General features: G+C 36.6%; 1 protein-coding gene across 2 annotated transcripts in view; it reads left to right on the top strand.

Moving 5' to 3' along the window:
• The window catches only part of LOC132141616 (serine/threonine-protein kinase TAO3-like), a 57,442-nt gene extending 35,415 nt beyond the window's left edge, over positions 1-22,027 (top strand). For both annotated transcript variants that reach the window (XM_059551301.1, XM_059551300.1), the window contains exons 5-20: positions 28-73; positions 669-765; positions 2,095-2,208; positions 2,297-2,388; positions 3,039-3,132; positions 3,669-3,750; positions 9,646-9,813; positions 10,540-10,722; positions 12,202-12,336; positions 15,307-15,543; positions 15,976-16,104; positions 16,371-16,574; positions 17,269-17,508; positions 18,085-18,297; positions 19,501-19,683; positions 20,903-22,027. In XM_059551301.1, the coding sequence (XP_059407284.1) occupies positions 28-73; positions 669-765; positions 2,095-2,208; positions 2,297-2,388; positions 3,039-3,132; positions 3,669-3,750; positions 9,646-9,813; positions 10,540-10,722; positions 12,202-12,336; positions 15,307-15,543; positions 15,976-16,104; positions 16,371-16,574; positions 17,269-17,508; positions 18,085-18,297; positions 19,501-19,683; positions 20,903-21,064 (2,379 nt within the window). In that variant the 3' untranslated portion in view covers positions 21,065-22,027. The remainder of the gene's footprint in view (positions 1-27; positions 74-668; positions 766-2,094; positions 2,209-2,296; positions 2,389-3,038; positions 3,133-3,668; positions 3,751-9,645; positions 9,814-10,539; positions 10,723-12,201; positions 12,337-15,306; positions 15,544-15,975; positions 16,105-16,370; positions 16,575-17,268; positions 17,509-18,084; positions 18,298-19,500; positions 19,684-20,902) is intronic.
• Positions 22,028-23,555: the final 1,528 nt, after the last annotated feature.

The following is a 23,555-nucleotide window of genomic DNA, read 5'->3' on the forward strand; positions in this document are numbered from 1 at the left end:
GCTTTTTTATTTAATTATTTTTTTCAGCTTGTGATGGAGTATTGTCTCGGCTCTGCTTCAGACTTGTTAGAGGGTGAGTTCACACTTGAAATGCACACTACACACTCTCAAGTATGCAATTAGAGTGCAGACACACACACACACACACACACACACCGTAAGCACTGCATGCATCACACAGAAGATCATTTTTTGTTAGAGCTGTCATGTGTTTGAAGGCCTTTATTAGCCACATCTCAGATGCATGATAAAGTCCATTGTGTTTTATTCCATTTATGCCATCGCGTTCATGTTTTTGTTTCCTTCGGATGTTGGCAACATGAACAGCTTTAATGATAGACTGTTGGTTTCAATTATCGCTCTATATGTATGTGTGTGTGTGTGTGTGAAAGAAGAAATTAGAATGTCTAGTTTAACTGCCATAATGTCATGTATGAGTAATTCAGTCCGCATCTGTTTAATTCAAGGCCATGTTCTAATCGTTCTCAGTCCTGGTCTACATGAGGATCAGGTGTAGTGTCAGTTCACTAAGCATCGCATGACTCTTTTTGAAACTTTAGTTTTTGTTTTGTTCTTTTTTTAGCACCGTCATAACAAAAGCACCAAATGTTCCTGTGCTGTTTTGCACATGTTAAGATGTCATTAAGCATGCTGCTTTTATTTTCCAGTTCACAAGAAACCCCTCCAAGAGGTTGAAATTGCTGCCATTACCCATGGTGCCTTGCTAGGACTGGCTTACCTACATTCCCATAACATGATCCACAGGTGAGCCACCGTCTGAATAATATCTGTTTACACAGTGTTAGGTTCCTCTCTCTCTCTGTGTGTGTGTGTGTGTGTGTGTGTAAATGACAGATAAGTCTTTATCTGACAGTCTGTTTATAAAGCAAACTTGGGTCATATGTGCTTTTATGCTTACCATAAAGCAGTGCTATTTTTGTTTCCCTTAACTTTGTTTACAGTGACTGTATATACTTTGCAATTTAGTTTTATTTTGTTTTTCCCTGCAAGCATCGACTGACTAGAATGATTAGAAATGGATTGCATTAATGTTATTTTAATTTATAGTGTGTACTCTTCAGATTTTAAAGCAACAAATCTTGATGATTAAAGTAAAGTACTAATCTATGACTAATCTGCATACCCTTTATTCAGCATGCTTTAACCCTCTCAGGCTCAAATTAAGTTTTAGTAACTTTAGTAACCTTTAGTAAAGTTTTTAGTACTCCAGATAAATAAAATATGTATCTGGAGTAATAAGGTTTTTAGTTTTTAACTGTTGCAAATCAGCAACGCCTGCCTTGAGAGGGTTTACTGCTTTACAACATGATTGTTGAGTAATTTTGTGTTTTATTAGCTTCCATTATTTAAATAGAATTTACCATTTATAATTTTGTTTTAAATTCCTCCATCAGATCTCAAACCTGTACTAAACTTGTATAAAATGGCAAATTAAATGGGACAACTTTTTTTTTATGTTTATTAATCAGAAGTTTTATCAGATATTGAAATGTAAAATCTTATAAAGTTCTTGTAATATTGAAGTGACTTTGTTGTTTGTTTTGTCTACTGTGTTACTACTATCTGTTTTGTTTTAAATACATTGATATTGACATAAAAATAGCCATAGATGCTGGTATGGCAATAATATAAACAAACAAATAAATAAATGCTTCTTTTTCCTTTCAACAATGGTCTGACCAGAACATTTATATTAAATATCAAAGCCTACTTTGAATATCAAAAGAGCGGTTTATATTAATTTTTGTCAGATTTATAGTGTGTACTCTTTTGTATCAGGGTTTTAAGTACTAAACCATTATAGTTGAAGTACCAATCCATGACTCATGTATTTCAGCATGATTGCATACGGTTTGAGTATGCTTTATTCAACTGCTTTAGTTTTTATGTGTTTTATTAGCTTCCAGAAACAAAGTACTATTTTAACTTTCATTTTCTCTCTTTTTATTTTATTTTATTTATGTATATTTTTTTTTAACCCAAGACACCCTTTCATTGAATAACATGGTGATATGATACTACAGTGTGTCTATATACTGTCTTTGTGAATTTCTTTTTTTTTTTTTTTTTTAGAGACGTGAAGGCTGGTAATATCCTGCTGACAGAACCCGGTCAGGTCAAACTGGCTGATTTTGGCTCTGCTTCCATTGCCTCTCCTGCCAACTCCTTTGTGGGAACCCCATACTGGTCAGTATCACCGACACTGATGTTCAAGAAGATGATGCATCCTGATGCTACAGGGTTAATTAGACAGTTGTCTGTGTTTCTACCACAGGATGGCTCCAGAAGTGATTTTAGCTATGGATGAGGGTCAATATGAGGGGAAAGTGGACATCTGGTCTCTGGGGATCACTTGCATAGAGCTGGGTGAGTGTCTTTAATTTTTTGAATTCGATATTTCATCCGTGTTTCTTTTTAATAATGTTCTGAGCCAATGCGTCCACTACGATAAGCAGAAGTTTAGAAGCCATTGTTACACTAAAACCACTAAAGCCGATGACCTTTGAGGTGTGGTCACATGTACTGTTGCACTTTCATGGGCGATTTCCATTAATTTCAATAAGAATGTGTTCAATTGGGAGTTTTATGCAAGGGGAAAAAAGTTCCAAATGTACTAATGTTAAAGTTGGTCCTGTGTGTTTGCCAAGCTGAACAACAGAAAGCTGCTTGGTTTGAAAGCAAGCAGTTTTATTTAGCGCAACACTCTTGTCTGTGAAACCTATTTTTCCGTAATAAACACCCTTTGTTGCAGTGCAAATGATCCATGGATGTTAAAGTTTCTTTATGGAACCATCAGTTCCAATAAAGAACCTTTATTTTTAAAGTGTGCTTCTCCTAATATTGCATGCTATACAAGGCGAACTGGGATTTAGTCTAAATAGACAAGTTTGAAATAACTCTGCTGCTGATTAGCATATGCATGTATATTTATTCTCAATCTATGCAATATGTCACAAATTTCCTGTTTGAGAATTTCAGCACATTGGATGATTTCTTACACCTTGGCTGTTTTCCAGCTGAACGCAAGCCTCCTCTCTTCAACATGAATGCAATGAGTGCCTTATACCACATCGCCCAAAACGACTCTCCCACCTTACAGTCCAATGAGTGGTGAGTGTCCTTCCACAGTCACAAAACACAAGTTGACTCACTCATATAGAGATATGTATATAATACTCCTACACATCAATCATGTACAGTCGTGGCCAAAAGTTTTGAGAATTACATAAATATTGGAAATTGGAAAAGTGGCTGCTTAAGTTTTTATAATAGCAATTTGCATATACTCCACAATGTTATGAAGAGTGATCAGATGAATTGCATAGTCCTTCTTTGCCATGACTATCATAGATACCATAGATCTGTTCAGATTATTTTCCAACTCGCCCCAAACTTGGGGATCAATGGGGTTGAGGTCTGGACTTTGAGGGCCAGTCCTTCATTTTAATGTTCCAGCAGATTCCTTTTGTCGCAGGTAGTTCCAGCAATAGCTTGTTTCATGGGTATTTAATGGGCAATTCAACAAAAACACATGAAACCTCTTAAATGTACCAAGTGTTCTAACAATTTTGGCCACCATTGTATTTGTACATGACGTATCCTATGAAAGTGCATAATACTGTAACTGTTGTTTGTATTTTGTGAAGGTCGGATGCATTCCGGAGTTTCGTTGACTACTGCCTACTAAAACTTCCTCAGGACAGACCCTCCTCAGCAGAACTCATGCGGGTGAGTAATCGCATGGACACAAATGTTCACAAATGCAGGGGAGACTATCATGCCACATAAAAAGTCACTCAGAAGCATTGCTCATTGGAGTTCAAGCACGACTTCTGAGTGCCCACACACTACTGTTAATTCAATCGGACTCTGAGTCACGTTCTCAAACACACTTTGTAAGCACACTGAAATACTCATGTGATACTCACACATGGATTGTTCCATTTAGGCTTAGTAATGTACATTTATGCAGCTTAATCTAACGTTGTGAGACTTTAATAGCATATGATCCGGTTTACATTACAGCTAATAATGGCAAAGGACTGCAGAATTACGCAGAAGTCTGTCTGAGATATGAAGTGGCCAACCAGAGTTTGTTTTTATGTCTCTTATTAGCAGGTTTATCAGAAATGGAGACAGTCACAATAATAGACTTACTTAGTAGTTTTCAAAAGCTTAATTTCTTGAGTTGCATTTTAGAAATGTCATATTCATAAATTGTGCAATTCATAACAAGCAAGAACAGTACAGATGGTTTTTGGTTTTTAACAATGATGCATTAAAAAGAAACATTGTGTAAATTACAAATAATTAAATAAATAAAAATAACTCTTCTTTCAAACTTTCTGTTCAGCAAAATATTCTGCAAAAAAATGGTTTCCACAAAAATATTAATCAGTGCAACTGTTTTTAATATTGAAACTAATAATAAATGTTTCTTGAGTGTTAAATCCGCAGATTATAATTATTTCAGAAGGATCACAGAGGACTCGAGTAAAGATGCTTCAGCTCGGCAATCACAGTAATTTCATTTTAAAATTATTAAAAAACAAAGCAGTTATTTTAAATTTACTTTTTACTGTATTTTATGTGGTGCTGTCAAACGATTAATCGTGATTAATCGTATCCAAAATAAAAGTTTTTGTTTGCATAGCCTTATAAATATATATATATATTAGGGGTGTAACGGTTCACAAAATTCACGGTTCGGTTCGATACGATACACTGGTGTCACGGTTCGGTTCGGTACGGTTCGGTACGTTTTAAATACAGCAAAAAGAAAAAATTGGCAGATAAATTTCCTTGATTTTTAAAAAATGTTTTATTTATTAAAACTAACAAAGTATGTTTTTTTGTTTACATTGAACAATGATGGAGCTATTCTTTACCCATCTTCAATGGTGTTTTCTTAGCAGCATACTGTATAAAACAAAAACAGCTCCTTATAAAAAAAAAATGAAAATGTTATATTAGTTATGAACAAATACAAAGATGTAACTTTTTATATGGAACTCTATAACTCTTTATATTGAGTGTGTTTTTACTCAATTGGTTCTCTAAAGGGCTTATGTTTTTTGGAACAAAGCAGGAATTACGGTCTGTCTGAAATGGGCTCGTGAAGGAATATTGTAACGGGGCTCAATTACATTAAGCATGTTCTTAAAACCTACGTTTTCCACTACAGAGTAAGGCGCTCGCTCACTCAGTACGCGCTGAAGGCTCGTTGCAAAATGGCCAAAGCGTTTAACAGACCAGAAATAGAAGATCCTCCAATAACCAACAGGTCTGGTGTTTGGGTGCACTTTGGATCCCCTGTAAGCTATAATGGTGATGATAGAATCAATGGTAAATAGTAAGGTCTCATATCCGCGGCTATAACGTAAATGTAGCCTAATCGCCGTGGTGATGTCTTTTGCCCTGTTTGAATCCGTTGGAAATGTCTGTCTAAATGCTGCGGGGATAGTTTGTTGTGTGTATGTTTCTCCTTTTTTCCGTCTTTTCCCAGATACTGACACACTAAGGTGATGTCGGCGTAAATGAGTTGACGTTTCAAGTATTCCCGCTGGTGTTTTTTTTTTGTATTCCCGCTGGTGTACCCTAGACGCGACATATCGTTGTTGTTTTTTATCCACCACTCTCTTGCCATCACCAATATAGCTTACAGGGAATCCAACGTGCACCCAAACACCAGACCTGTTGGTTATTGGAGGATCTTCTATTTCTGGTCTGTTAAACGCTTTGGCCATTTTGCAACGAGCCTTCAGCGCGTACTGAGTGAGCTAGCGCCTGACTGAGTAGCCTAAAATAAACATATAAGTTGGTGTTTTTTTCATCTTCGGGGGTGTCAGGGGCGTTGCCTGTTACGTCGTTTGGGTTATTGGGCTACCTTGTTGAACGCATTTTTTTTATTTTTCAAATATAATTAATTAGTCCAATGAACCGTTCGGTCCATAATGCGTACCGCGTACCGAACCGAAAGCCTCGTACCGAACGGTTCAATACGAATACGCGTATCGTTACACCCCTAATATATATATATATATATATATATATATATATATATATATATATATATATATATATATATGTGTGTGTGTGTGTGTTCTGTATATATTCATTATGTGTACGTATAAATACACACACATGCACATGTCATAATAAACATACACAGTACACATACGTATATTTTTGTAAACAAAAACTTTTATTTTGGATGTTCTTTTAGCTTTTTTATGTTATTTTTTCCCCCATTCCACTCCAACTCATGTTTTTAAATAAAAAATGTATTCTGTGTGTGGTTTTTTTATATTTAAACTATGCATGCATACATACATGATGCTGTTTTATTAATAGTTATTTAAGCAACTTAATTAATTATAATTGGTTTATAAATATTATTTTAAACATTATGCACTTGTTTCACAGATAGTCACGTTACCTTATACTTTAAATAAATGTGCATTAGTAATTTTGCTCGATCTGCCCTCTTGTGTCATCAGGAGAAAAGCCAAATGCTTTTCTTTACCCTAACTCAAATTATGCACATTAAATTTGAATATAATTTAAGCACAAAATACGCCCCTGTGCAGTTGGTGAGTGCACTTCCTCTTTGCCATATCTGTCAGTACTTCCTGCTCTCATGACAGCGGGTTTCTTACTCATCCATCCCTGCTGACTCACACACAGACACGGTTTCATATGCACAGCCAAGTGTTCAACCCACGGAGCATGCCATTTTGCTGTTTTTTTTGTTTTGTTTGTTTTTTCATTTGCTGAGCCAACTACATCCTTGGAGGGTTAATAAAAGGAGGGTGAATTTTCGATTGTGCATGTCTAACGTAACTAAAATAACCATGACTTTCTCTCAACTGAATCACTGGGGCTGTAGGTGGACATATTGCTGCGCGGTGACTAATGGTTGTGATGTCGTGCTGCGGTGGGAGGCTTATGGGTTTAAATCGTTGCCAAAATAAATGAGTGATAGAGTATAGCAGTACAGTTGGGATATGGGTAATTGTTGGCTGCAGGGAAGCTCTGGATACGTGATCATTAAGGGACAGTGTGTCCAGTGTGATTGGTTTGTTTGCACATTGTGTGGGTCTGTTTGTGTGGGTGCATGTTACAGGTTATGGTTGATCTCTTTGGTAGACGCAGGTAATCTTATTTAGCTCTGAGAGCTTCGAGTTGGTGCTAGGCACTCACTTCAGATGGGACATGGGGGTCTTTTCCATGGGTGCCTAGAGGATTTCATCAGATTTTTTGCAAAAACATTACATTAAACTTTATATAAATTCATAAAATATTGGTCAAAAGTTTGGGATCAGTAAGACTTGTGATGTTTTTTAAAGAGGTCATAAAGGCTGCATTTATTTGATAAAAAATACAGAAAAAAAAGGTAATCTTGCAAGATTATTATGATATTAAAATAGAAACCATTATTTTATATCCTTTAAAATTTAATTTATTTCTGTGATGCAAATCTGTATTTTCAGCATCATTAGTGCAGTATAAAGTGTCTTCAGAAATCATTCTAATATGATGATTTATTATTAGATTTATCAATGTTGGAAACGGTTGTGCTGCCAAATATTTTTTTGGAAACTGTGATACTTTTTTTCAGGAATCTTTGATGGATAAAAAGTTAAAAAGAACAGCATTTATTAAAAATAGCATTATTTTCTATAAAAAATATTCTGATAATAAATCATCATATTATTATGATTTCTGAAGATCATGTGACACTAAAGACTAATAATAATATTTCACAATATAATTTCTTTTTTTCCCTCTATTTTCAAACAAATAAATGCAGCCTTGATGAGCAGAAGACACTCCTGTAAAAACAAAAAATAGTTCTGATCCCAATCTTTTGATGGTAGTTTGTGTGTATGCGTGTGTGTATGTGTATATAGTATACACACATACATGTAGAAATATAGCATTGCTTCATTTGCTCAGCAAATCAAAATAATCCAAAAGTAATCCGACCCAATCCAGTCCATTAAATAACATCATGTGACGTGAAAATTCAAGTACAAATACAAGTCCAGAATCCATAATATCATTGTTTAAGAAACAAACTCATGTATATTTTGGATGGCCTGCGATTGGGTAAATTTTCAGCAAATTTGAAGGTCCCATCTAAACCTTTGTTTTACTGACTGAAAAACCACTTCAGATGATTCAATGTGAATTGATTCAAACTGTTTTGATAACTGGTTTCTCTAAAAAGAAAGAATGGATTCAAAATAATGATTCATTTACTAATAATTAAAAATTTGGGTCATGCATGATCAGTCCATAAAACCTCAAGACCGCCCTTCCAATCTTCTTAAGGCTGAAAAGAGGTCATTAATCTGAGTCTAGCATTCATTTATTCTATTCCCACTATTTGCTGCTTCCCAACTGCGGTCTTAATCTCACATGAGGTCTCTGCTCTTGACCCACAGAGGTCTGTTTCGTTTGAGAACGAGCAGTGAATATCACTCACGAGCTGATCATATTATGTAATTTCTTCCATTTAAATGGGATAATCCTGTAGATTAGTTTCCTCCCGGGCTGGTCAGTCACAGATGTGCGTTTAGAGTTATCTGTGTTATCACCGAGCTGTTAGCTGTAACTGACTTTGCCGGGTTTAACGGTTGAGCTGTTTGCTTTAACCCGCTCGCAACACAGACGTGACCCTATTAAACAAAATGTGTTCTCAACTCTATTTGTGATTCCTTTCCAAATCACTCTGAGAGTGGGAACAGTATCAGCTGTTATTGAAAACCAAGAAAAGGTGAACCAGTCCGCTTTGATTAGTCCTCCAAGATCAGTTTAGGCTTTAGAGCAGTTTACTTTTTGTCAAATAACTGAAAACAGGGTTTTGCTGAACATTTAGAATTAACTAGTCCACCTTAAACAAGTTTGGAGTTTGTTAAATATCTCATATGCTCACTCAGGCTGCATTTGCTTGGTCAAAAATACAGTCCAAAAACAGTTATAATGTGAAATGTTATTATAGTTTGAACTAAAGATCTACGAATGGCAGTGTGCAAGAAAGTCTCAGAAGGAGGGTTTACGGTAAAGGAAAAACTGCATAGCATACGACCAATTAGTTTTCAAAGACTCATGGTTTGTGGTTTTGCAAGCCCAGTTAAGATGCACGCATGCAGCAGCTTGAACTCTCCAGTTGATTCGCTTTTTATTTCCATTGAGGAGGTGAAATCAAGTCCACATTTAGCCAGTCATGTCAGAAACCGTCCTCCACGTGGCATGTGTCCACTCGAGGCCACATTACACACAAGCACAGACGAAATACGTAATTCGGAGCACAAGCAGAGTAATCCGGCATGCTGAGAGGATTGAGACATGGGTTTATTTAATGGCAGTAAAACTGCATCATGCTTAACCCCTAAATGCTTCTCCTGTAATATTTGCTTTTATAAAATGCACGCAATTTTTGTGATTTCCAGGTGAACACAGAACCAAATAAAAACACACTGTTCTCTCATAAATTGAATAAAACCTAGAATTCAAGGGGTTATGGACAGAAGCTGTGTTTATGCATTTGATCACCACGCGTGGGTAAAATTGCACAAACACTATTAATTTCACAAATGCCCTCTTTGTCCGTCCCAGCATGAGTTTGTGAGGAGAGAGCGTCCTCTGCGGGTCCTCATCGATCTGATCCAGAGGACGAAGGATGCGGTCAGAGAGCTGGACAACCTGCAGTACCGTAAAATGAAGAAAATCCTGTACCAAGAGAAACACAACGGCCCAATGGGGGAGTCTCAGGAAGACGAGGAGGTGGGTTCAGAAGAGAGTGACACACACAGACACACACACATTGACTTCATACGTGTCTGTGTGAGTTTTAAAAAAAAGTGTATATATATTAATTCTATTCATTTAAGAATCATGGAACGAAATGAATGCTGGAACTGCTTAAATTGTAACAGTATTTGAGAAAATCACTGTTTTTAATATATATATTAACAAATAAATGGAACTTTAGGGAGCATAACAGAGGCTTCTTTCAAGAACAATGCATCATAAAAAAAATAAAAAATCTTACCAACCCTGAACTTTTGATATTATATAATTATATTGAAATAAACATAAGCTATAAATATATACTATACTAAACTCTCTCTTAGTTGCGCAGGATAAAAGCTTCTGCTAAACACAAAAATCCAATAACGTAGTGGAGAAATACATGTAAGTATAAAAAATATAGGCAAATAAGTGTAAATATATACAATTTGATACTGTTATATTCAGAAATGCATATTACTGTCTTTAACTGAACTACTGAAGTATATACTGCAGACTGTAATGAATCACAACGAAAGTACATGGAATAATATATATTTTCTCGGTGGGACTATAAACTATTTTGAACAACACTGAACTATTAAGTGACTCTCAGTGATGGTGTGAATGTGTCTCTGTTCATCTGCTATTACAGGCCTAGCAGTGAGATAAACAGGGGTTTTCAGTACGGATGGTGATCAGTTTCTCTGTTTTGTACAGGATGGAGATCAGGCAGGCTGTAAGATGAACAGTTTGGGCAGTAATCACTCCATCCCCAGCACCTCGGTGAGCACAGGGAGTCAGAGCAGCAGCGTCAACAGTCTGCAGGAGGTGCAAGACGACTCCTGCTCCGAGCTGCACCACGACTACGACAGCACCCTCGAGTCTCCCACTTCCAAAAAGGTCTCAAACACATGCACAGTGCTTAAAATGCATTGCACTCCTTTTCATTTAAATGCTTACCATACTTGCATTGATGCAATGTATGTGTCCCTGGAGCACAAAACCAGTCATACAGGTCACTTTTGTGGAATTGAGATTTAAATAAATAAGCTTTCCATTGATGCATGGATTTGTGAGGATAGGAGGACAACATTTGGCCGAGATGCAACTATTTGACAACCTGGAATCTGAGGGTGCAAAAAAATCTAAATATTGAGAAAATCACCAAATTATGTTCTTGGCAATGCATGTCACAGAATAATATTACATATTATCAAAAATTAAATATATGATAGGTAATATCCTATTGATTTTTGGCATTAAAGAAAAATGTATAATTTTGACCCATGCAATGTATCGTTTGCTATTGCTACTAATATACCCCAGAGACTTTAGACTTGTTTTGTGCTGCAGGGTCACATATGCTTTCCAGTCCATTCCTGGAAGTCAGTTCCTATGATTTTCTCTCTCAGAAGACTGGCTTGTTACAGTTTTAATGGTACACTCAGTCTTTCAGGCCACAAAGAAGGTATACTCAAAGTTATTATTAGATTGAAGATGAAAACGTTCAATGGCGCTCCTCTCCACCAAAAATGCAAACTTGTGCTTGAGACTACAGCTAGTACATACTACAGGGACTAAACATGTTGTTCTTTGTGCTTGTTTGACAACACTCAGGTAAATAAATTTCGCAGTTGTTAGTAATAGTAATAGACATTTGACAACAAATCACAAAGGCTGTGATTTTAATATAATAAATATATGAACATTCATAAACGGTAAGTGTACTGTAAAATATTTTTATTGTATTTTTTCTTAAATATCTCATTAGTAATATCTATTTTGCAATATTTTTCTTTGATAATGATATTAATAATAATTTTATTGTTGTTATAATTGTCAGGCTGACATAAAATCACAAGTTGTGAGTCCCTACAAACAAACAGCCAACCAGCTTTTTAACAAAATTTTTTTTGTATTTCTTCCTCTAGTGCTTTTTACAATCTCTAAAAAGTGTGTAATTTTGGTGCATTTTTTTCCCTCTCTTTTCTCATGAAAACACTATCGTGGAGTTTTTCTTTTGCTGTTTGAGCCAAAGGGAATGCAAAAAATATATATCTGTGGTCCTCTCCAATTCACTGCCCTTCAAGTTAACCCTTCCACTGCTGAGAAACACAGAAATGTGAAAAAGATCCATTAGTGTTTAAAGAAAAACACTTCAGATAATGCTCAGGTCAAAGTGTCTAAATCATTTTTGGTCCCAATTGTTTCTTATGTTCACTGTATGAAGAATTTTTGGGTATAAAATGTCACCGTTCACTTTATTTTCCTATCCTCACTTACATTAATGAACTATAGTGTCTTGCACCCGCTATTTAAACTCTGGCAGGGCAAATGCATATCTTGAAGAGGCTGATTTGATGTGCTTTTTGTTCTCAGGATCCTCAGTTTATCCGTGATGACCTTCTTCATCGGGACCAGCGCTCGGACCCGAGACCGTCCTCGTCAGAAAGAGCTCCGGCTCAAAACTTTAAAAACCATGAGCGCTTCACCACCATCAAGTCGGCTTCACTGGTGAGGAGAAAGAATGACATCATCTTTACTGTCATCCTCTCATTCCCCTCCTCTCCTGCTCTACTCGTTCTTTTTCTAGTCATCCCTTTGCTTTTATACACTGCGGTCATTTCTCTCTGTGTTCTTTGCCTCCTTCAGAAAACATAGGGTCAATATCTGACTCACAAAAATAATTTATTATGCAGTTAAGCATGCAAAATAATCCGTTGTGACACAACCACATCCAACCTGATTGATGAATGAATGGAGATCAAGGGCAGGCGTTGTAGTCGATCAGTGTGTTTGGGTTAGATGATGACGTCACCTGTTTTGGCCCTGTTTCTATGGAGCGCGAGCGCCCTCTAGGGGCAGACAAGTGCAGTGGACTTTGTCTGATACTACAGACACATCTATCATCACAGATGAGCACAAAGGAGTTTGGCTACAGTAGGGTTTATGGGTATGGCGTACCATTTTTTTATTTTTTTTATTTCATCGACTTGTTGGTGGAATCAAGTGCACACTGTTTAGTTATTGATATGGGTTTTATGCTTGCATGGAAGGATCTGGGGTTATGCAGGGAAAGAGAAGAGCCGTAGAGGAGGGGTGAGGTGTAGAAACAAAGTGAGACATGAAAAAGGAAGGAAAGCATATGTGAAAACTGAAAGCTGAATAAATAAGCTTTCCGTTGATGTATGGTTTGTTGTGATAGGAGGACAATATTTGTCTGAGATACAACTATTTGAAAATCTGCAATCTGAGGGCGAAAAAAAAATTCTAAATATTGAGGAAAATCTCCTTTAAAGTGGTTCATAAGAAGTTCTTAGCAATGCATATTACTAATTAAAAATTAAGTTTTGATATATTTACGGTAGGAGATTTACAAAATATCTTCATGGAACATGATCTTTACTTAATATCCTAATGATCTTTGTCATAAAAGAGAAATTTATAATTTTGACCCATACAGTGTATTGTTGTCTATTGCTACAAATATACCTGTGATACTGATGACTGCTTCTGTGCTGCAGGGACACAGATTGAATTAATGAAATTGATATGTAGATGTGTTGGCAAAACTATGGTTATGGAAAAGGGAATGTGAGAATATCTTAGGTCTGTTACAGATTGTAAAATTAAATGTAGAATCTGATAAATCTCACGTTTCTTTTTCGTTTTCCAGCCTTTTTTCACAGTGTGGGTTTATATTGGCTCCTGCATGCATGCATGCTAAAAACAAAAGCGCAATGCCTGTTGAACACTTTGGTGTCAGCTTCACACATGTTTACATTTGATCTCAAAAGGTCAGAAATTTAATTTGAATGGTTATCTGTTACACCTTTATCCTGGAGGTGTTTCTTACACTCCTTCTCATTCTTGCTTTGCCGTAGGGATGGGACGGTATGAAAATTTAATATCACGATAATAGTGACTAAAATTATCACGGTTATCAATATTATCACGGTTTTGTTGAAACGAGATGAAAGTGTTCAAAAATAGTTGATGCTCACACTGAAAACATTGCAGCAAGTTTTATATTTAATAATCAACAAACAACTAATAAAACAAGCAACTCTATGCACTTAATTTAAAGAAAGATTAAATTCTGTGGCATTTCCTTCCTTACAATGAAAAGTGTAGAAGCATAGAAAAGCATAGAAAAGTCACTGACTTTCGCCATTCCTTCTCGAAAAAAAACAAAAAAAACATTGTGCGCTGCGCTTGCGTCAGACTGTTGCTGGCTGGACATGATTTAATAGTGAGTTATTAAAACCGCGATAATCAAACACGGTTTTAATGATAATTCATTTTTAAACGATATTACTAACCTTCAGCACATTTTATCACGGTTATCAATAAAACCGGTTATCGTCCCATCCCTACTTTGCCGCCAGGGTACAGTGCTATCAGTGTGGCTGATTGGGGCATTTGGGCAGAAAGCGGTTGGATTGGTGACTGTTGTTACAGTGGGGCTTCTGATTCAGGGTGATAAGGAAAGTTCCCCCTTCGACAGGCATCTCATGTGACTGGCTTACTAAACGCTTCTTAGGCCTCTCTGAGAACCTCTTTCATTCACGGCGCACCTGCGAGGAGAGAGAAGCAGTGTTCACCCTCTCTCTCTCTCTTTATCCCCTCTCTCTTTCTCTCCCGGTGGGATTTGAGCGAGTGCTTTCGGGGGATGTAGTGCAGGCGCCTCTCGATGTTCTCACGGGTGGTTTATTTCGCCAATATGTTTGGCTTGAGGAGTTCAGGTGGGAGTTACGAGAAACTCAACGAACAGTTTAATCTGGACACGCCCTTCTTCCAGGTTTGTCAAGTCAAGGGAACGTTTTTTCAGTGTTATATTTAGAGGCATCTGTGACCTTCTAGATCTAGAAAATGCACAAAGGCAATGTTGAGATGTGTAATATTCACCCTCGCAACTTTTCCATTTTTTTTTCACAATTAGATATTGTAGTATGATTAATAATTATGGGCTGGAATGTTTTTTTTTGTCAGTATAGTAATATAATGTTTTTTTTTTCATGCACTTTTGAGATCACAATAACTTTTAGTCTTATCAGTTGCTGTGCGGTAGATTTCATGGCTTTTTCTGGTTATTATGCAACTTGACACTGACCGTCATAATGCGATCCGGTTAATCATTGGACAATATCTGATGAATTATTCCATTTGCTATTGCTCGTTTCTCTTTCTAGATCCTCACATTTCCCGAGATTATTTTTTGGTGATGCTTTAGAAACATTCCAAAGTGACAGTCCAAAATGTGCCAGTACGATTTAAAAATGGACAAAATGGGGAGAAATTGGAAGTTTTCAACTAGGGAGATGCATGTAACCTGATATGTAATTTTGAATAATCTGACAATGTCTTAAAAGTTCCATCAAATTTTAGGAATAATGCAACCTTTGATCACCTTTTGCACTTTAGAACACTGAAAAAATCTCATCATTATCATCTCAAAAGTTGACCAAGTTCTTTTCCATCTAGGTCACGCGTCAGATCCATGAACACGAGCAGGAAAATGAGCTCCGAGAGCAGATGTCGGGGTACAAACGCATGCGACGGCAGCACCAGAAGCAGCTGATTGCTCTGGAGAACAAGCTGAAGGCAGAGATCGACGAGCACCGACTGAAGCTCCAAAAAGAACTGGAAACACACGCCAACAATGCCTTCATTGAGCTGGAGAAACTTGCCAAGAAGCACACCATCCAGACGGACAAAGAAGTGGGGGATCTTTCTTTATTCTTCCGTTGAGACCCGAAGAGTTTATAGTTACTAGCTTATCAAATATTGGTCGACTGCTGGTGACGTAATGTTGACTAAAATCGTGATTTGACCAATAATACCATCCGGAATGGTTATTCTGGGACATTCACATCTTAATAATAAATTCTACAGTAAAAAATATCAATGCACAAAGGTTCAAAAGTTCATGTAGATCATGTGAACGCTGCCACAATTTAAATTATTATTTTACATATTGCATGTAAAGCATGTAAATAGCCAAGGGATGAATGCTAATAATTAATGTAGCATATGTTGATTAATATGTTAATGAAGCCCGAGAAGAAAATGGGACTGGGTTTTTTTTTTTTATTAGTTTGCAAAAATAAATCTGCATTGCTATTGATGATAAATCTGCTTTGTGTTGCTCAGATGAAAACACTGGCAGCTGATGAGAAGAAGTTCCAGCAGCAAATCATGGTCCAGCAGAAGAAAGAGCTCACCAACTTCCTGGATAACCAGAAGAAACAGTATAAGCTGTGCAAGGAGAAGATCAAAGAGGTTCTTGTCTGGTTCCTACAAGCTGAAATTATAATTGACCATATTTAATGAAAAAATTATTTAAAAAAATGTATTCCTTTTCCCACTAACTACATAATTTTGAAGATACTTACTACTTGTCACTGAAAAATCTGGCATAGAAAATCACTAGATTACAAGAGTAAAATGGGTTGCAAATGCCATTTCATGTTGTCTTAAAAACGGGGTATTCACTGTAATCACCCTTCTTTTAATTCTTTTGTCTCTTCTCATGATTCTTCATTCAGGAAATGAGTGAAGACCACAGCACGCCTAAGAAAGAGAAGCAGGAGAGGATTTCCAAGCATAAGGAGAACATACAGCATTCCCAGGCAGAAGAGGAGGCTCAGCTTCTGGGTCAACAGAGGACTTTCTATGACAAGAACTGCAGGGCCTTCAAACGCAAGATCATGGTCAAGAAGCACGAGTTTGAGCAGGAACAGCTACGAGAGGTGAGGATGACATGCTTAAGACTGCTTAGCACTCTGAAATACACCACCGCTCAAAAGTTTGGGATGTGTTTTAAAGAAGTCGTCAAGGCTGCATTTATTTCACAATATGAGTACTTTTATTGTTTTTAATAAAAAAAAATGCAGCCTTGGTGAGCATAAGTCACTTTCAAAAAGGAATAAAAAAAGCCTATACTTTTGAACATTATTTATATGTATATATACAGGATAATCATATGACGGCTTTGCCCGGGGATAATGCTAAATTTGAGCCATTTCTCAGGGTTGATGACTGTCTTCAATTAATCTGATTTGAGAGTAAGTAATGCAGCAATGTGCAAATCTCTTAATCTAGTGCTTTAATCTGCAGCAAACATTCAGAAGTCTAAACCCGTGTATGGTCTATAAAGCAACAAACATAATGATGCATAATCCAGTGGTTTGCAATCCTAGTCCAAATTTTGCATGTCTCCCCTATTCGGATCTAGACTACACTTTCATATCAACACGTTTATTTGGTGAGATATTAGGATTAGTATTATTGTTGTGCATACTAATGATAAGGGGTTTGTTTTAAACCACTAACTTTTTGTAACACTGCTGGTTTTCTTAAGGATATGTACAAATATTAGTAGAATTAAAAGAGACCTTATTATTTGAATAATTTAATATCGTAATGTTAATTTCGCTCTGTCAGGAGTTGAATAAGAAGAAGACCCAGAAGGAAATGGAGCACGCTATGTTGATCAGACAAGACGAGTCGACTCAAGAACTTGAGCAGAGGCAGCTGAAAACCCTACAGAAACTTCGCATGGATGTGATCCGACTGCAGCACCAAACAGAGTTGGAGAACCAGATCGAATACAACAGCCGGAGAGAGAGAGAACTGCACAGGAAACATGTGCTCGAACTACGGCAGCAGCCCAAGAACCTCAAGGTACCACCAATTGTGAAGAGTCCTTTTTATTACTTGGCTATGTTTAGTGCGAGTTTAACCTACAAAATCTATGTAGGTCTCATTGTTTCTATGGCTGTGATTGGAGCATTCTTTGTATTTTCGAAACTGGGTTGATCTTATGAACGTTAGCAGGTCAGTCGATGACCTAAAGATGCTTTATCTGAGAAACGTTTAACATTTAAACAACAAACGGAAACAAAAAAATGGAAAATACTCGTAAAGCATTTAGCAGTTTTAGTTCATGTTAGTTTCAACATTTACAAATTCATTATTAAAATCGAAAGTAGTATCTGCTAATATTATTTAATGGACCTGAGCTAAAAAATGAACAGTTCTTAGTTGTTGTTTTTTTTCTGTTTTGCATTAATAAATAATATAACAAATCTATTGCTAATGTTAGTTAATACATAATGGATTCTTATAAGTGTTACCAAAAGAGCCACAGTTTGCTCTGTTTCACAATCCTTTGAGGCAAAACTCATATAAGATGGACATTTTTGTCCTGGAAAGGCTGTCAATTTGTGTGTATTCAACTTTGAGCTTTGTCTTCGGCAGGCGATGGAGCTCCAGATAAAGAAACAGTTCCAGGACACATGTAAAGTCCAGACGAAACAGTACAAGGCCCTGCGGCACCATCAGCTTGAGGTGACCCCCAAAAGCGAGCACAGGACTGTGCTAAAAGCCCTGAAGGACGAGCAAACACGCAAACTGGCCATCCTTGCTGAGCGGTACGAGCAGAGCATCAACGAGATGATGGCATCGCAGGCAGTGAGTGAAGAAACAACACCGTTAACCATTATAGAGGCCAGTTCGTTCACGTTCTCGTTGCTCTGTGAGATCATTGTAAGGAATAGACACTTGGAATGTCTTTGACAAAGCGTTTAACTCTTTCCCTGCCAAATACGGAATTTTGTGGGTCCTGGTATTTACACTGGTATATGCTCAGGGACACTATTACGCATCTCCTGAATGAATCTATAAAGCGCTGTAGTATAAGTCTAGAAATGTGCTGTAAAATGAGACTAGAAATGCGCTAGAATGAATCTAGAGGGTGCTTTTAGAATTTCTAGAATGAGTCTAGGGTGCTTTTAGAATTTCTAGAATGAGTCTAGGGTGCTTTTAGAATTTCTAGAATGAGTCTAGGGTGCTTTTAGAATTTCTAGAATGAGAGGGTGCTGTAGAATAGTCTAGAAAGTGCAGTTGAATGAGGCTAGAATTGTGCTGGAGAATAAAGCTAGAATGAGTCCAGAAAATGGTAAAGGCCTGTGCAAGCTTTGGGAGTGCTGAAGGAAGCCATCTACTGCATCTTTGCTTTAATAATATTACTGAATATGATCCAGATGTAGTATTTTAGTTTTTTTTTTATGAAACGTACCTAAATTCAAGTATTGATTTAAAAAAAAAAAAGCAATGCTTGAAGCTAGAATAAAACTGATCTTTTGTTTGAAAGTAGAGGGTCTGCTCTTTGTTTTGATGTATTGCATGTTCATATATTCATACAACAAAATAATCTGGGGGCCATGACATTTTTGTGATAATCAGCAAAACCGCTGGCGGGGAAAGAGTTAATGTCCATAATGTGGCATTTTTGAGAGAAAAAGAATAAATAGTTGATAATAGTGTACTGTAGTGATATTTGTAATGATGTTTGCTGAAGTCCAGAAGGTTCTGCAAGTAAAAACTCTAAACATAAAACATACATTTTTCCATAAGGAAATTTTATAATTCTTTTGCAGTTGAATTTGTGGTTGAAAACTACATTACCCATAATGCTATCCACCAATCAGTGTCATAGCAAGTTGCACCAAAAGAGCTCTTTAAGGAAATCATAGTCAACATAAAGAAAAAACTGAGGCCTCCTGTTTGAAATTCCAGTCTCGGCTCGTTGCCTGTACAAGAAGGCCATTGATGGTAAACCGCAACTGTGCTGTAGTGTGAGGCTCACGTGCGCTGGTGTGTGTTTTTGTGCAGCTCCGTCTGGATGAAGCTCAGGAGGCCGAGTGCCAGGCTCTGAGGCAGCAGCTGCAGCAGGAGATGGAGTTACTCAATGCGTACCAGAGCAAGATCAAGATTCAGACCGAGGCTCAGCACGAGCGCGAGCAGCAGAAACTGGAGCAGAAAGTCTCACTGCGCCGAGCACACCTTGAACAGAAGGTCTTGTCCTGTTATTATGCACTGTAATGTATGTATGTGTATATGCATATGTATATGTTTATATGTGTGTGCGTGTGTGTGTGTGTGTGTGTGTGTGTGTGTGTGTGTGTGTGTGTATATATATATATATATATATATGTGTGTGTGTGTGTGTGTGTGTGTGTATATGTATTTATATGTATATTAATAAAACATTTATTAAAACTAAAATCTTAAAGTAACTTAAAATAAAATGTTGAACCCATTCTTTAGTTAACTTGATGTGCTAAAATAACTCAATCTAAAACTGAAATAAAATAAATCAAACCTACGTACACATTTAAAAAACGAAAAATGACAAAAACTCAAAACTGAATTACTAAAGCGTTAACTAAAGTTAGCATGGATGCAGAAAATCTCTATTAAAAATATGAACTATAATACTAAACACATTTTCTTTATTTGTGCATATACAAAAAGTATATATTATTGTATATTTCAAAAGTAAATGCACAGATTCAATACTTTTTTTTAGATAAATTAATATTTGTGTTCGGTAAGGATACATTAAATATGTTCATAGACATTTATAATGTGATAAAGCAACAAGTTAATAAAGTAACTTATATTTTAGACCGTGTCGCTGGTTTTCTGTGTAGTCTGTTTGTCCAGTCGAATTAGATTATTGAAATCAGCCAATCCTTAAATATTAACATTTCCAGACCAAGGGACAACACAAGACCAACATACGCTCGAGCCAAAAATCCCACTAGATACTTAGCTCCATTACTTGAATTATTTTAAGTGGACAAGCTAACATTGAATTTGAGGCTACCAACTCTATTTTTTTTTTTTAAGTATAGGACAATATTTGTCTGAGATGCAATGATTTGAAAATCTGGAATCTGAGGGTGCACATAAATCTAAATATTGAGAAAATCACCAAATGAAGTTCTTGGCAATGCATATTACTAATAAAAAATTATGTTTATAGTAGGAAATTTACTAAATCTCTTCACAGAACATAATCTTTACTTAATATCCTAAGGATTTTTGGCATAAAAAATATTTGATCATTTTGACCAATACAGTGTATCGTTGTCTATTGCTACAAATATACCTGTGCTACTGATGACTGCTTCTGTGCTGCAGGACACAGGTGTGTTTAACAAAATCGAAGGAAGAAAAAGCAAGGCATTTTTCAGGGATACTGGTTTGAGCTTCAGTCTTGTGTTTTCAGATCGAGGAGGAGCAGGCTTCTCTTCAGAAAGAGCGCATCGACCGAATCAAGCACCTGATGGACCGTCACGAGAGAGAAATCGACGCCTTCGATATGGAGAGCCTTCGTTTGGGTTTCAGTAATTTGGGTGCTTTGGACTACCCTAAAGATGACTACAGATGAGAGCAGAACACTCCAGCGTCCCGCCTCTGTCCTGCTCGCCCACTTCTCTCTGTTTCGTTGATTTTTTTGGGGAACAAATCTGCTGTTTTTGCTACAGACGGTCCTGTCGATCCTCTGGGCTGGCGTCTGCACATGTCTCTAGACACGTCAAGGGAGAACATGTTTTATATATGAATATTATATATGAGAGGATTAAATCGGTCAGTGTTGATGTCGACTTTTTCTCGTGCAATGATAACACTTTCAGTGTGATTAAAATGAGAGATTTCAAGACCAAAGCAATATGAACGGGGGGTTTGTATTGCTCAGATGAATCCAGATGTACTTGTGCACAAGGTTTTTTTTGTTAAATTTTTTGACAGGCTGTGAGATTTTTTTTTATTGCAGCCGTCTTGCTGCTTGAATCTCTATTTGGTAATGCCTTTTATTAAGTATTGAAGACATTTGATAACGTTTGCATATTAAAACAAATTTGATAGTTGCATCTGTGACTGAGATTCTTATGGTCATTGAATATGATTTTTTTGTCATATGCACGGTACAGTAATTCACCTCATCTGAGGTGCACAATGTGAATAATACATGCATCAATCCTAACATGTGGTGCCTGCACAAAGGGCTGAAGGGAAAGGGACATGTATTTTGTGTATAGAAGGCTTTATGAGAACTTTTACTTATTTTCCTATTAGATTTTAACTAAATTTTAATTTCTTTATACATATATACATCTATATATACTAAATGTTTCAGCACCCTTTCCCTCCTGCAGTCTCTGGTGAATTGCCTCTGATTTGATGATTGGGGTTTCCGTTTGATTCTGGTCATCTGTGTATTTTCTACAAAGTCTCGGTGAACATAAAAACGCTTTACTGTCGCATGCACTTTACATTTATTTTCAGGTTAAGAGGCATGATTCTGTCAGAGCTTTTCATTATATTTGTAAATAAAGTGCTCGTCACACAAGCGGCGTCTTACTGTAGTCTGGAACATTTTATTCCATTGGGTTTATTTCCAGTTTACTGCACTGAGAATCTTGATGCAGCTACAAATACAACAGAAATTTCCTTTGCATTTCATTTACTCGAGGCAGAATGAAGTGTGACCCTGAAGCACAAAAACAGTCATAAAAGTTAATTTTTTTAAAATTGCGATTTATTATACATGGCTTTCCATTGATGTATGGTTTGTTAGGAGGACAATATTTGGCTGAGATGCAACTATTGTTAAATCTGGAATCTGAGGGTGTAAAAACAAATTCTAAATATTGAGAAAACCATCTTTAAAGTTGTCCAAATGAATTCTTAGCAATGCATTCAACTAACCAAAAAATAAGTTTTAATATATTTACAGTATGTAATGTACTAAATTTCTTAATGGAACACGATCTTTACTTAATATCCTAATGATTTTTGGCATAAAAGAGAAATCTATAATTTTGACCCATACTCTGTTTTTTTGGCTATTGCTACAAATACACCCCAGAGACTTAAAACAGCTTTTGTGCTCCGGGTCACAAATGCTTCCAAATGAAGTGATGTAAATGAAGGCATAGGTTAAAGTATCTTTGATAAAGTATCTTTGATTAAAGTATCAGTTGTCTTTACTAAATATGGCCTGAAGCTCAACAGTTCTACACAGCTTTCAAAACAAAGAACAGTTTAGTTTATCAGTGAAAATGTGTACTTCTGCAAGGAGAGAAATTGTAATTATTTCCCAGCAAGCTTATGTGTGTGTGCGTGTGTGTGTGTGTGCGCGCGCGCGCGCGTGTGTGTGTGTGTGTACACATATAGAGAGAGAGAGAGAGCTTAATAATAATAACCTTTCAGATTTAATGCACTTAAAATAGTCTGTCATTATGACGTTTTTAATTTGGTCTTTCAATTAAAATGGGGTAAAACTGCATGCATAATTATACAAGAATTACTATGATTGTGTTTAAAACATTTATAATGCAATTGATATATATATATTATGTACTATATCCCTGCTTAGGTTATGAGCAAAACTCTTCTTGCAAACAATTTCTGTGATTAAGATGTCATTTGGTGTTTTTAGATGCTTGACGGGTTTTTTTTTGCTTACAGCTGCTGTGGACTTTGTCGAACCTTCGCTCAAAGGTACATTTATCTTCATCATCGACCCAAGTATCTTCAGATGTCTTTTTGCTGGTGATTTGTTTATTTGAAATGCAACTAATCTGAGCATGTTGCCCTCTGGCACAATGTGTGTGAACGTGGGATGTATTCCGAAGCTCTTATGCATCAGGCTGCACTGCTCTCAAAGATGCTGGGAAGTACGGCTGACAAATCCCAGAAACCCTGTCACATGACTGGTGTGTTTCATGAAGCTATATCAGAGATGACTATGACTTTGCTTATAGCCAGAGCTGCTGCATTGTACCAGTCATAAGTGTAGCTTTATCCTGATCAGAGCGTGTTATAATATTCATATAATATTGAGTGGACGGATAGGATTTGTTTCATATACTAGT

Source organism: Carassius carassius, chromosome 5 (genome assembly GCF_963082965.1).
Source record: "Carassius carassius chromosome 5, fCarCar2.1, whole genome shotgun sequence".
Classification (NCBI taxonomy): Eukaryota; Metazoa; Chordata; class Actinopteri; order Cypriniformes; family Cyprinidae; genus Carassius; species Carassius carassius.